We start from the raw sequence: 15,663 nt of genomic DNA on the forward strand, positions 1-15,663 counted from the left end.
ATTTTGATTTTACTAATTCCCTTGGCGAAATTGTCCGCCGCGAATAAATTCGCTGTCGACAGAGTTCCCGAAAATCGCAGCGAATATTCGCTGCAAATTCGCACTCAAGACGCAAGGCGGTCGCGCAAGCGTGCTCTGTCCCGTAAGCCAATACGAGCTTGATTGGCGAATAATTCGCTGCGAATATTCGCCGCGAATATTCGCTTTGGTTTGGGGAGGCTATATTATAATAATAATAATATTTGTATACAAAGTGAATTTCGTTGCTGCGTTAAGATTATAATATATATGGCAATACTATCGGCATGTTTTGTCTATGATAAAGCGCGTCAAAGTGTCACATTGTAAGAACTGTCAAAAGAGTATCATCTGCCACCTGCACGTTTTTGGTCTGCTGCGATAATCCAACGTACGATTTCGATTCCAAAGATGGACGTGAAACGCGAGCCGGATGAATTCGAACTTGATACAGAATGGCAGGTGCCCTTAAACCATCAAATTAACCCTGTGACCAATAATTATATAAAGCAAGAGATTGCCGACGGTGCCAGCATTGCTTTTGAGGTTAGTTTTATAAAGCCTATCGTCTTTTATAGTGACTGTACACGTCCATGGATTAACTTGCAGCAATAGTGGGTATTTTAAGTTTCGACTGTTTGACTCTCCAATCTCATTCTTCAACAGTAATCGAGACGCGATGTTGTCAATTTATGGTATTATTAGTCATAAAAATCGGTTGTCATTAAAATGAGTCGCTGCGTGGTGTACATCGTTTTTTTGCTGGTAAGTTTGCAACTATCGTTCTACTGCGAACAAATCCAACTGTCGCGTGAAAATTCAGAAGCTTCCGAATATTTTTATTTCATGTATGCAATATTGCACCTGAAGGATAGTACAACATGTTTACACGTACATTTTATTGTTATGGCCGTGATAATTCGTACTGTCAGCAGTAAATACATACACGTGTAAACGGGGTAGGTAGGTATGCAATGGTGTTTGGTTATGTTTGCGGACATTGTCATTAATTTCGTACACGTATGTATTTCTTTGTAAGCGTTACAAAATTACGCGTACCTAGGTTAACTATATTAAACGTATCCAAATCCTTAAATAAATCCACTATGAACCTCATGGAATTACAAATAATTGGCTTGTGAATTCTTTTTTTCTGTACAAGAAGCTCAAAAAGTTAATAATAATATTTTGACGTTAATTGAAATATTTTTTATGTTCTTATTAATGGAATTTTGATAAAAGCCGATATATATACTGGATTATTTACTGGTTACTGGTTAGGTACTTATATGTAAATGATAATGTGTATCTATCGATTGCGCGAAGACAGACATACTGCACTGATCCATTTCATCTGAATGCAGTAACCGATTTTATTTGACATATTCCAACCATTAATTTGGTCAAGGCGGCTCTTGTGGTGCAGTGCGTAATGCACTGGTCTTCTATCCGGGAGCTCTGGATTCGATACCTACCCGATGAGGATACAATTTGTGATGTTAATGACCTTGTACGAAAAAGCAAAGGCATGGTTATTATTAATAATTACAGAAACCTATATATATTTGGTTAGCATTATTTGCAGATGTGTCATAGGTATAGCTATAATTTAATCTTATTTATTGTTTTCTATGGATTTTATCCCACAATTTTCGAGATATTTTAGATTTTATTGGCTTTTATTTTATTGGATGTGATAAGGTCAAGAGAAACCAGCGGTTAAAATGGTATTCAGTTTAATATTTAAAATAATGACATATTTTTATTACGAAAAAGTGAAATAACAAAAGCAAAAAGATAAATATATTAATCATGAAACTCCACATAGAAATCCAACACTTCCTTGTATCCATCTACCTACGTCCTCTCGGTCAGTAGTACTGCTTCGTAAACTAGTGTAAAATGATTTTGCATCCGAGAAGGTATGAGATGAAGCAGTGACTTCAAATCTTTGATTTTAGCCGGTGCAATTGGCTTAACCAAGAGCTACAAAAGTACCAACATATCTTTAAAATTAGGTGTTGTTGTTGCCGATCTTCCTCTTGTCCTAGGACGTAAGTCAACTTTCGTGACATCACCATCAAAATCAGTCTTCAAATTAATAAAATACAGTTCATCAACCAAAAGCATTATTTCCTGATATTAAACCTGTTAACCTTTTGTCTGTCAACACTTAGTTTTCTGTTGACTATGTGATTTTCTAATTTAGAAGTACCGAAAAAGAAATCTTTTTTCATTTGTTTTCCCAACAACGGTTTTTTCTTTCTGCAATTTTTTATTTCACAAATATAATCATCGGGTGTGTAAAACCGCTGTTGGTGTTTTAGTGCACTTTCGATATCATTAAAATCTCTATCGTTGGCAAAAAGCTATTCCCGGAATATAGAAATTTCAATGTTACCTAATTTAATGTTGGATACGACTAAATTATTGACTATAATCAAAGAGTTAGTTTGATATTCCTGTTCTGGCCGCCGCAGGAGTCTGAAAGACTAAGTGACAAACATCAGATGATACTTTTTCATTGGAGTGTTTCAACAAACAAGAACCGATCTCTTGAGAACCATTACCAGCTTTCCCCTCAGGCCATACGTAGCAATAACCTTGGTCTTTCTTAGCACTGTGTACTCCAATGCTATACAACCACAATTGCCTTTTATAAAACACAATATTTGTGGGTATTCTTGGTAATGGCAGAGGTTTTTCCATATCAAAAGTGATAAATTTAATTTCTTTATTTTCTTTAGCCAAAATTATATCACGTTTAAGATAACGTTGACCCTTTTCTGCTAATGCAATGCGCGTATCGTGCTTTGCTTTAAGATCTGTCATTTTATCTTGGTCCATTTCATTCACAACTTGTATTTTGAGTGTTTCTCATAGATTACAAATATCTTTTTTTAGCATTTTTGTCCTCAGATTAAACGAAGTGTAAAAAATTCTTTTAAATTAAGCAACACTTACTGCGTTTTCTTTTTCCTCGTCTTTGTATAGTTCAAATAACTTTACCAAAGTAATTTCTGGAGGTAGAAACTTTGCCTCGGAGGTTTCTCTACAGTAATGCGATTGGTAGGTACAGGACATTTTATAACGGACCGCGTTACTGTAAGTGGCAATTTATTAAATCCTCCCTGGTTGATTCCTCGCTGATCTTTGAGCGGACCACGTGAAGAACATTTTAAAAGGCACGTGTGAACTCTGCCAGCAGAAATTTTTAATGTCTGACAAAACATCGGACGACAGACTACAGATGAACCTAGTGTGTATGTTCGTGAAAATATTCTAATAGGTAATGCTAATAGTCAGAACGTACCCACTGGTTTTACTACTGGTGTTACTTTGACTGGTTTCTCACTTACTTTTACAGAAATGTAAGCTGTCTGAGAATCATACGATGCTATTTCCCAATTTTTTTTAAATTCAGACAACCTATCACTTACATTCATATTTTCATTGCACTTTTTTGTGCATTTGCATTTATAATCAATAAACTAAATCTATAATTTTGGCGGGAGCGCAACTGTCAAATTACATAGACAATACGTGTATAATGTGACCAGTGTAGAGAATCACGGTTCTGCAGTATGTGTTTATGCCGCCTAGGCTTCAGCAGATTACGTTTTATGTTGTATTTGAAACTGATTGAAATGCAGTAAGCGATCAACTATCTTTGGTTGTTTTCTGTGTAACATGTGTTTCAATATATTCTATCAACAATAGTAATGCTGAAAATAGACAATAGGCTTGGTCATTTTATGCAGATTTTATAAAATGAATATTTGCTTATACTATTAAATGTAGAATATGATCAACTGACTTTGACTGTTTTATGCAGAATACAAAATCATCCATATTTTATCGTAATAGTAACTAGAGTGGTGTGATTTTTTTCTGCTGATCACCGGCACAGTGTCCGGCTTGTATAATCAGCAGAATATTTCTATAGTATTTTATTTCAAGAATATTTTTTTTGCGTCTTGGCTCATTTCAGCAGAATGTAGAGAAAACCTTCTCGCATCTGATCTATATCATATCTCATTTTTTATTTTTTGTGGACTGGCTACTTTCTGCATAACTATGTCCAATTATATATTGTGTTTTTCAGAACCTTCAAACAAGAGACACGGTAAATATAAAATCGGAACCCGAATTTCAGCGAGTGGACATCAAGAAAGAGTTTATTGAAGATACAATTAATTATAAAGATCCTCAACCAAGTTGTTCGTATTCGGAATATAGCCCACTTAAACATGTAAGTAATCTATTTATTTGAACCATGTACGTACTTTACAATATACGTAGAAACATGAAGATATTGTGTTTCTTTCACGTATCTAGTCTATAAAATGAAAGATGACAATAAAACAAATAAATAGTGGATAATATTATCTAGTGACATGATAATTAATTATGCATGCAGGGGCTAAGGGTTCATAGGGACCATCCCCACACCATTATCATGTGAAGAATGCGTAAAAAAACTTCCGATTATTTTATCATTGTCATAATATACCTACTTAATTAAATAAATTAATGAATTATTTCATTTATTTCATCTACCCATTGCAATTTTAGAGAGTTATTTATTATTGTTATAGATACTAATAAATAAAGCAATAATTGTAAATTATTATGATTGCGCGGTATTAAAATATGCATACTGTACCAAAATGTGGTACCTTCTTTTACTCTACTCACTCTACCCGGTTGAGTTAATGTAATATTTAATTCCCTAAAGTACACTACGGCCAACTCAAATCGATATTCTGAAGGATGCCAAACACACTTGCAGGGTGAAATAAAAGGCTACTCACTTTGATCATTCAGATCAGAATCTATTTTGTACAATGAAAAGTGAACAATACGTAAATTGTCAGGGCCGATCGATATCAAATTGAAATCTGGATTAGAGCGAACAACTAACAGGACAACGACATGTATCTTAAATCAATGTTTATAAAATTATGTTTGCATCGTTTAGCTCAACTAGGAAATCTGCGTAACTTCAGTGGATAATTAAAGGCATACATTTAATGCGGATGAAAGTTTAAAAAATGGTTACTTTGTCTAGATCGTGTGGTGCTAATAATTATATTTTAAATGTTTTTATAGGATAACGCAGCAAATCTCATATCGTCGGAAGAAGAGAAAATTGATGACATCATACAAATCGACAAACAAGATATTAAAAAAGAACTCGAGGATTTCAACAAGAGTTTTAAAAAAACACGTGGCACTGTTAAACGGAATGTTTCTAAATCATTCCCCGAATTAGTGGCTGTTATAGAGTTGGAAAAAAAATATTTTCATGTTAATAATTTTGTGTGCGGTATATGTGATAATTTTTTTGCATCGTTAGACTTGCTCGAGTTTCACAAAGTGTTGCATAAAAATATAATCAATAAAATCACTAATAAGGATGTAGACCAATGTAAACATAGTAAAAGCATTTTTTTTTGTCAAACGCCATTTAAAAGTCATGACTCTAATCATTCTAGTGACAAAAAAATACTTAAATTGACACATACTGCAGAAAAGTTATTTAAATGTGTCAATTGAATTCGCAATCTAACTGCATAATCTGCATCGTTAGACTTGCTCGAGTTTCACAAAGTGTTGCATAAAAATATAATCAATAAAATCACTAATAAGGATGTAGACCAATGTAAACATAGGTAGTAAAAGCAATTTTTTTTGTCAAACGCCATTTAAAAGTCATGACTCTAATCATTCTAGTGACAAAAAATACTTAAATTGACACATACCGCAGAAAAGTTATTTAAATGTGTCATTTGAATTCGCAATCTAACTGCATAATCAGTTCATTTTTGGTCAAAACTAGACAAGATGATTTTTGAAAATGGGCGACTCACTATATACTAATATGTACATAAATTGCATTTTCTTGTTTTATCTGAGTCACAACACTTTCTGACATTCTGCTGGTTCAACTCATTACCATAAACGGATGTGAAATGACGATGGATTTCAACAGGGTGGACTCCCTCCTGGTTGAGAAAGCGAATGATTGAACGCAACTCGCAGGCGGCGGGATTCAACAGATAGTAAAGCGTCCATCTAAAAGAGTACCTTTCAAAACAACAAACATCTACAATTCGATACCTGCACAAGGATAATAACATTTTCAAAATAGATGAATAATGTATTATAGTCTATTCCGCTCTGTCGAATTAAGCTGTGCAACCTTTATCTACAATAATATAATAGACGGAACAGGATATTGGGTCTTTTCAGCATTTTATTTTGGTTAGACAACGTTACGATGGCTCTGCCAACATGTCTGATCATATTATTATAGGTGGGGCTGGTGGGATGTTCTTCTGTTGCGTCATCCATGTCATTGTTTGCAAAACGTATCAAATAAATTGGTTATTTTACTCTTAAAATGCTGTTTTATGTGTGGAACTTGCTTCAATAAATAATATTGCTATAAAATACAATAATTATCAAAAAAAGATTTTGAACCAAAGGTGATGCACTTGCACCACATTGCACCACGCTGCCGATGCCCATGTAGTTGATATAGGTAGGTACTGGATTATTTGTTAGGTCAGGTAAGGTTTTCATTCTTGAATTATTATTAATGAATTTTGCCAAAATCAGCTAGGTACCTATATAAAATGAATTAATGTTCATATTGTACAGTATACGGTCATTTCTAATAGAAAGCTCACAGTGAACTGTACTACGGTGAAATGTTTACGTACAATTTACATGTAACCGGAAACGAGGACATAATATTATTACTCATTTTTCGATTAAAATAAAAAAAAAATACCGGACACGGACATTGACCTCAAAAAAGACGACTTGTCCGGGACCTACGAAACCCTAGTCTGTGGTGATGTGATAAACCGCCATTATAATTTGTATTACAATGGGTATATTGTGTATTACAATACCTACCTACAATAGCGATATGAAGCGACTGCATCGTCTGTTAACCTGAAAACCGCGAATGCTGCCTAAAGTTGTAATATTAATTATATTCACTCCTTCATTCTACACTCTTACATAATATGCCAACCCTATGCAACTCATGGTATACCTAGCCCCACGTGGCGTCACCGGCACAGTTGCCTGATATAATAATAATTATATAATCACAAATTGAATTTCTCTGCTGCGTAATGATTATAATATATGGCAATACTATCAGCATTTTTTATCTATGGATAAAGCCCGTCAAAGTGTGCCATTGTCAGAACTGTCAAAAGAGTATCATCTGCCACCTGCACGTTTTTAGTCTGCTACGATAATCCAACGTACGCTTTCCATTTGAAAGATGGACGTGAAACACGAGCCGGATGAATTCGAACTTGATGCAGATTGGCAGGTGCCTTTAAACCATCGAATTAACCCTGTGACCAATAATTATATAAAGCAAGAGATTGCCGACGGTTCCAGCATTGCTTTTGAGGTTCGTTTTATAAAGCTTATGTCTTTTATAGCGCCTATACACGTCCATGGATTCACTTGCAGCAATAGTGGGTATTTTAAGTACTGACTTAAAGTATCTCCAAAATAATTCTTCAAGAGTAAGCGAGACGCGATGTTGTAATTTTTTGGTACCTCAAACCTCATAAAAATCTGTTGTCATTAAAATGAGTCGATACGTGGTGAATTTAGTTTTTTTGCCGGCAGGTTCGCAACTATCTTTGTACTGCGCTAGAGCAGATATCGAACAAATCCTACTGTCGCGTGAACATTCAGAAGCTTCCGAATATTTATAATTCATGTATGCAATATTGCAACTGCAGGATAGTACAACACGTTTACACGTACATTTTCTTATTATGGCTATGATAATACGTACTGCCAACAGAAAATCCTTACACGTGTAAACAGGGTAGATAGGTGTTTATTGGTTTTTGCTTATGTTTGCGGACATTGTCATTAATTTCGTACACGTATTTATTTATTTGCAAGCGTTGCAAAATTACGCGTACCTAGGTTAACTATATTAAACGTATCCAAATACATAATAAATCCACCATGTACCTCATGGAATTACAAATAATGTGAATTCCTTTTTTTCTATACGAAAAAAGTTAAGTCAAAAAGTTAATAATATTATTTTGACATTAATTGAAATATTTTATATGCTAATATTTCAGTTCTTATTATTGCAATTTTGATGATAGCTGATATATATACTGGATTATTTTTTACTTGTTACTGGTTTACCGATTGCGCGAAACAGTCATATTGCAGATCCAATTCATCTGAATTCAGTAACCGATATCATTTGACAGATTCCAACCATTTGGTCAAGGCGTGGTGCAATGTGTAAGGCACGGGTTTTCTATCCGGGAGCTCTGGGTTCGATACCTACCCGGTGAGGACACCATTTGTGTTGTTTGTGATTACTCAAAATTACTAACAACTACCTTGTACGAAAAAGCAAAAACATACCTACAGTTATTAATAATGATTACAGAAACATAATATATATATTTGGATAGCAATATTTGGGGTTTTAAGATAACAGTGTCCTATCTACAATAACATAGTTTTGAGATAAACGCAAATGAAAATTTTACTACCATGTAATTTACTAAATAGAGAACACTTTTCTCAACTATAACTTGTAAACAGCTGATATATGTACAGCATTGAGCTTAAGAAACCATGTTGCAGCTGGGAAATATTGGTTCTCCGATGAATATACTGATTATTATATATCATATAAAAGTGAATGATATTCCATAAAGTAAGCTAGATTTAATAAAATAATAATAGGAATTTTGTTTTTTTCAGAACCTTCATACAATAGACATGGTAAATATAAAATCGGCACCCGAATTTCAGCGAGTGGACACCAAGAAAGAGTTTATTGAAGATACAATGCCCCCATTTAATTATGAAGATCCTCAACCAAGTTGTTCCTATTCGGAATATAGCCCAGGAAAACAGGTAATACTATTATTTGAACTATATACCTATACATACAAGTTTAGGTACCTACCTACTAAACTGTTCCTATTCATCTTAGTGCAGTCGAGGTTAACCGATATTATTTGACAGTTTAAACCATTTTGTCAGTAACTGCAGCTGGGAAGGAATGCTTCCGCCGTAAAAAGCATGTGTGTTTGGCAAGCAATGGCCCATGCGCCCGTAATAGGAGGCACCAAGAGCAAATATCATTTTATCCTCGCCATCTGTAGTATTCGTGTATATGTACCTATTAAAGAAGAGCCTGCAGACTTTCGCCAAGGTTCTGAGGGAAGAAAGAAAGAAAAATAACTGAAAAGATTGGGGTTTACAGTAATTTCTCCTACGAATTGACGGAATCAGTACCACAAAATATTTTATTTTATATAACTATGCAGACTGAGAGATAACTAAATGGCCTATCTTTCATCTCTTACTCATTTTTTTTATAAGCTCAGCGTGCTCCACTCTCCCATGAGCACATTGTGGTGACCTCAGTCTTAGGTATCGGCTCCTGAGACATTCCCAGGCTAAAAAATACTGATGCTTCACATTCAGACGTAGAGCCCCTTGATACGCTCGATTATGACAGTGTGTGGTGAGGGGCGACTTAGTTTCGAAGTGTCTATGGTTCTGTTGACGCTGAAGACATAATTTGACTTTATTTCGTTTATTTGTCCGCTGTTGGCGTTCCAGTTAGCAATCTGCAGAGTTGTTGGCGGTGTGGTGTTAATAACCACAGTGGGTTGTGAGGTGTAAGGTGAATATTGTTCACTCTAAGTAATTTTGATTTGATTGCTCAAAAATATGCTGTTACGAGGGGAGAATTCAATGTTTTGGGCTGGGGTAGCTCTGTGTTTCTCAATGAGTGATTCACGGGTTTAAAACTTTTGGAGCAATTGGGAGAGGTTGCCGTATTGGTGAAGTGAATTGGCTGATTGGGTAAATATGGCCGCTGTACTAGTGGTCTGCGATTAGTGGTTACCTGCCTATTGCAATACCTACGTTGGCCATGACTCTTTATAAAGGTTTATATCAGGGTAAGGCGTTTTCGGACAACCTTTGTAATTCGCAGGATGTGCACCCTCACAGTTGGTACAACGGTTTATCCCACATCAGGAACTTTTTGCAAACTAAGGTAATTAGGAATATATCTAAGTACGTATAAAAAAACTCGCTCGTCATAAGCATTTTCTAAAAATTACCGTGCGCTTCGGTTCATAGACTTTTCTACACCGACCACTGCCTTCGTGATATTCTCACATGCGTTTTAGCCGGAAACTTATCAAAATGAATCCTCTTATTTTTCTGTTATAAATACGATCTATCTTCTCTTTGTTTTCTTTAGGTTAACACCACTAGCACTGTTATGGCTAAATCGAATTTGTGTACGTCAGAAGCAGATGAAATTTACTCCGACATACACTTCGATGAAATCGACATTAAAAAGGAACTCGAACAATACAACGTAAGGTTTACAAATAAATACTTTTATTGCAAAAATTTAATATTGTAAGTAGGTACTGATATGATAATATGCATCTTCCTATAATCTATAGCAGCGATGGCAACCCTTTTTATGCTTACGTGCAAAGTATTCGTAGTATTATGTGGGGTAAGTATATATTTTTTGTAAATTAATTTAGGTTAACCAGTAAAATCAATCACAGAGAATAAGTAGAATAATATAATTTAGTATAAAATAATATGTGATGGTCTCATTAACAGCGGACACAAATAGCGTAAATAATGAAATTAAATTATATCAAATATTAGCTACAGCTGCGATGAACATAATCGGATAACTTTAAAAAAGATAAAAACATCCGTATGAACATACAATTGGAAAATCGATAATTTAGAAGAGGTTATTATTCAAACTGCTCTACTATACCATAGTTGGTTGAATACATACACATGGGAATGCATATTAAATTCGAATCAAATCATCAACTGTCAAATTTATCTTCCGTTGATTACGTGACATTTTTTGTTCACTGCGTCCATCATTAATCGCGTGATTATACTACTGTACCACAATGAAGTACCCTATTTTACTCTACTCACTTAAGAGATAGGACAATGGTTGATTTAAAACAATAGTTAATTCGCCTAAAGTCTACGGCCTACTCACATCGATATTCTGAAGGATGCCAAACACACTTAGGCTACTTCACTTCAGATCATCCAAATCAGAATCTATTTTGTACAAATGTGAACCATACGTAAATTGTCAGGGCCGATCGAGGTCAAATTGAAACCTGGAGTAGAACGAAAAACAAACAAGATAATTATACTCACTTCTCTGTTATGAAAACGACATGTACCTTAAAACAAAGTTTTTCAAATTATTTTTGCATCGTTCAGCTTAACTAGGAAACCTGCGAAACTTCAGTAGATAATTAACAGCATACATGTAATGCGGATGAAAGTTTAAAAGTTGGTAACGCTGTCTAGATCGTGTGGTGCTAATAATTATATTATAAATGCTCTTTTAGGATAACGCAGCACATCTCAAGTCGTCGGAAGAAGAGAAAATTGATAACATCATACAAATTGACGAACAAGATATAAAAAAAGAACTCGAGGATTACAACAAAAGGTTTAAAAAAACACGTGGCACTATTAAACGAAACGTTTCTAAATCATTGCCCGAATTAGTAGCTGTTATAAAGTTGGAAAAAAAATTATTTCATGTTAATAATTTTGTGTGCGGTATATGTGATAATTTTTTTGAATCGTTAGACTTGCTCGAGTTTCACAAAGTATTGCATAAAAATGTAATCAATAAAATTACTGATATATATGTGAAACGATGTAAACGTAGTAAATGCAACGTCTCTTGTCAAACGCCATTTAAAAGCGATGCATCTAATTATTCTAGTAACACGAAAAAACTTACACATACCGGAGAAAAGCTATTCAAATGTTACCAATGTGATTATTCTTGTAAAAGATCTGGTCTACTGAAATTACATATAATGACACATACTGGTATAAAGCCATGTCAATGTGATCAATGTGATTACTCGTGTATCATACCTGGTAGCATGAAACGACACAAAATGACACATTCTGGTGAAAAGCCATTTCAATGTGATCAGTGTGATTACTCATGTATAACATCTAGTAACATGAAATCACACAAGTTGAGACATTCCGATGAAAAGTCATTAAAATATGATCGTTGTGATTTCTCGTGTACAACACCTGGTAACATGAATGCACACCGAATGACTCATTCTCCAGAAAAACCTTTCAAATGTCATCATTGTGAGTATTCTTGTAAAACATCGAGTCATATGAAATTACATATAATGACGCATACTGGTATAAAGCCATTTAAATGTAATCAGTGTGGTTACTCTTGTTTAACATCCCGTGATCTGAAAGTACACAAAGTGACTCATTCCGGTGAAAAGCCATTTAAATGTGGGCAATGTAATTACTCTTGTAAAAGATCTGGTTACATGAAATTACATATAATGACGCACACTGGTATTAAGCCTTTTAATTGTAATCAGTGTAATTATTCTTGTATAACATCCCATGATCTGAAAGTACACAAAATGACACATTCTGGTGAAAAGCCATTTAAATGTGGGCAATGCAATTATTCTTGTAAAACATCTAGTCATTTAAAAATACATATAATGACACATACTGGTATAAAACCATTTAAATGTCATCAATGTGATTACACGTGTATAACATCTGGTAACATGAAATCACACAAAATGACTCATTCTCGAGAAAAGACTTTTAAATGTGAGCAATGTGATTATTATTGTAAAATATCTGGTCAGATGAAGTTACATATAATGACACATTCTAGTATTAAGCCATTTAAATGTGATCATTGTGATTATTTGTGTATGACACCTGGTAACATGAAAGCACACAAAATGACTCATTCTCCAGAAAAACCTTTTAAATATTGTCATCATTGTAACTATAATTGTAAAACATCTAGTGACATGAAATTACATATAATGACGCATACTGGTATAAAGCCATTTAAATGTGATCAGTGTGATTACTCTTGCATAACATCCCGTGTTCTGAAATTACACAAAGTGATACATTCCGATGAAAAGCCATTTAAATGTGATCAATGTAATTACTCTTGTAAAAGAACTGGTACCCTGAAATTACATATAATGACACACACTGGCATGAAGCCATTTAAATGTGATCTATGTGATTATTCTTGTAAAACATATGGTCATTTAAAATTACATATAATGACACATACTGATATAAAGCCATTTAAATGTCATCAATGTGATTACTCGTGTATAACATCTGGAAACATGAAATCACACAAAATGACTCATTCTAATGAGAAGCCATTTAAATGTGATCAATGTGGTTACTCGTGTATAACATCTAGTCGGATAAAATTACACAAAACGACTCATTGTAGTGAAAAATAATCGCAATCGAGACCCTAATATAATAAGTGCGCAGCCATACCCATAAGTTAAATTAAATCTAAAAATAAATATAAGTTGATTAATTATAAAGTAATATTAAGTGCTAAAATAAGTTTATAAATAAATATTGTTAATTTATTAGTAAATAAAATATAGTGTTAAGATAGGTGACTAATAAATTATAATAAATTTCTTTTATGTAAGAATAATTTAATTATTTTTTAAAATGATAACTATAAAGACTTTTAATTTAAATAGATCCGCGATCTATATTTCGAGTACCGCAATTCGGTACGTAAGACGGGAGATATTGAACTTTGACGTTTCACACAGTGGGTGCGGAACGATATAAATTAAATAAATAAATAATATTCATTAGATTCTGACGTCATCCTATTATCGGGTGGCGTTTTTATTATATTGCAGTATTGCTATAGTGTGTCGTTTAGAACTCTTACTTGACTACTCTCTCCGACCCCGTGCTGATCTAGCCTAAAGCAGGGGCTCTCAACCTGGTCTGGGGACAGGGCCGGTCGAGATTTCAACGCCCTTGCATCTTTACCAAGACTATCGTCACTACCTACAAAGAGTATTTTTGTGATGACCAAATTTCGTAGATACCTAGGTACCTAGATACTTTCATTCATTAATAGTCGCACCTATGGCTTGTTTATTTGTTGTGAAACAATAAATTACGCATTCTATATCAGTCTTTGTTCTCGTAAAAATATTATGACTTTATATTATTTAAACAATGCTAGGTAGATACCTACTTATTTTTTTTTATAGTTATTTTTTTTTAATTTTGGGAAAATCTGCCAATTAACTTGGGCGCCATCTTTAGATTGATTCCAGTATTGCCATCCGTACTATAATTATGGTATATTTATTTGTAAGTACTATAATTTTAGTCCGCGTACTTTGCGTAATTTTGAATATCGAAAAAAATATTTAAAAAGTAGGTTTATATATTTCAGTATTTCCGTTTGACAAATTGGTGCAAAGTACTATAATTTCGCAATATAAGAAGATTTTGGAGAACCTGGAAAAATTGCTCGGAAAACGTTAAAAAATCCCTTGACTGTTGAAAAATAAAATTTCAAGATTTATTCGGTAAGCAGTCGGAAGAGGTACCAACATAAAAAGGGTCCAGGAATTTCTCGAAATATCCAATATTTTTTTATGAGAAACAAAAAACCTATACACTTTCAATAGTGATGACAACGCGTACTATATTTTTCCTAAATACTATATTTTTGGAGGCTCTGTACTATAATTCCACTTTGAAAATATGGCAACACTGATTGAGTCGGCTTTGCAGCTTAAGGCAGCTTCAGTCTATGGCATAGACTATATTACTTTTATAGATCCGCCACTCAGGGATACCAACCGGTTCAAAGTTGTCTCTCTCTAAAGTAATATTCTGTCTCTCTCTAACAACTTGGTGTAGCTGGCGGGCTTTTTTTTAAAATAATCTGTTGCATTGTAATATGGTAATAAAAAGTCAAAAAATTAATAAGTATTATTTTTATTGCAGAAATATAAATGTACAAAAAAAAATAATATTACACAGCATGATAAATTAATAATATTCCAGACATGGTATATAATATCACATATTACATTATCACAAAACCATGAAAAATATAAATTTTATCAAATACAATGAAATTGTGAATAACATTAGGATTTTAAATATTTCAATTAATTCAAAAAACTGATTATTGTTCTCTGATCAACAGCATTTAATGATCATAATTCAATTAGGATTTAGTCGTCAGAATCCCAATTTCAACAGTTGAATAATGATTATACAGACATATAATAATTATACTGCTGGTTGGAAATTATACAATTAATTTGGTATGTACTTAAGTATTATTAATTGCATGTTATCGTCGTGAAAAGATTATATTTTAAATTCTCAGAATTAATGATTTTGTATTAGCAGAGATAAATTCCTATTTTTCATTAGTTTGTTTGATTAAAACCTCAATAACTGAAAAAAACCGATTATTGAAAATGCCATGTTTAATTTATATTGCATTTAAGGGTTTATTGGCTTAAAAAAATAGCTGTATTATTTTAAATAGAAATTATAAATTAAATCATCATTTAATTACAAGATTCGTTTGTCACTCACTACGTAAATTCGATATTTTGACATTAATATGCAATGATTCGAACTGAAAAAGCTGTAATTATTTTAAACAATTTTATTGATTAATTTGTTAATTTAGATATCAGAAAATGA

The 15,663-nt window shown here is 33.4% G+C and overlaps 1 protein-coding gene and 2 long non-coding RNA genes across 4 annotated transcripts in view; all 3 read left to right on the top strand.

Annotated features, from left to right (window-relative positions):
* Positions 1-336: 336 nt before the first annotated feature.
* On the top strand, positions 337-6,799 carry LOC147076531 (uncharacterized). The gene is made up of 3 exons (XR_015069638.1): positions 337-564; positions 4,124-4,270; positions 5,131-6,799. It is a non-coding gene; the product is annotated as an uncharacterized LOC147076531 (long non-coding RNA).
* Positions 6,800-7,233: 434 nt separating this feature from the next.
* Positions 7,234-15,663, top strand: part of LOC147076532 (uncharacterized) — a 75,415-nt gene continuing 66,985 nt past the window's right edge. Inside the window, exons 1-3 of one of the 2 annotated variants that reach the window (XR_015069313.1) lie at positions 7,237-7,459; positions 8,800-8,955; positions 10,322-10,441. This is a non-coding gene — a long non-coding RNA (uncharacterized LOC147076532). Of the gene's footprint in view, positions 7,460-8,799; positions 8,956-10,321; positions 10,442-15,663 lie in introns of those variants that run through there. The other variant, XR_015069311.1, reaches the window with a different exon arrangement.
* LOC147076533 (uncharacterized) lies at positions 11,887-13,507 on the top strand. The gene has a single exon (XM_085940325.1). It carries the CDS (start codon positions 11,955-11,957, stop codon positions 13,407-13,409), a length of 1,455 nt encoding a protein of 484 aa, XP_085796451.1. The 5' UTR covers positions 11,887-11,954; the 3' UTR covers positions 13,410-13,507.

Source organism: Rhyacophila brunnea, unplaced genomic scaffold (assembly GCF_057557595.1).
Source record: "Rhyacophila brunnea isolate RB1 unplaced genomic scaffold, BYU_Rbru_1.0 scaffold_13, whole genome shotgun sequence".
In the NCBI taxonomy this organism is placed as follows: Eukaryota; Metazoa; Arthropoda; class Insecta; order Trichoptera; family Rhyacophilidae; genus Rhyacophila; species Rhyacophila brunnea.

What these genes read in the sequence shown, in the direction of transcription:
- LOC147076533 (XM_085940325.1), top strand. Translation starts at nt 11,955, where the DNA reads ATGACACATACTGGTATAAAGCCATGTCAATGTGATCAATGTGATTAC.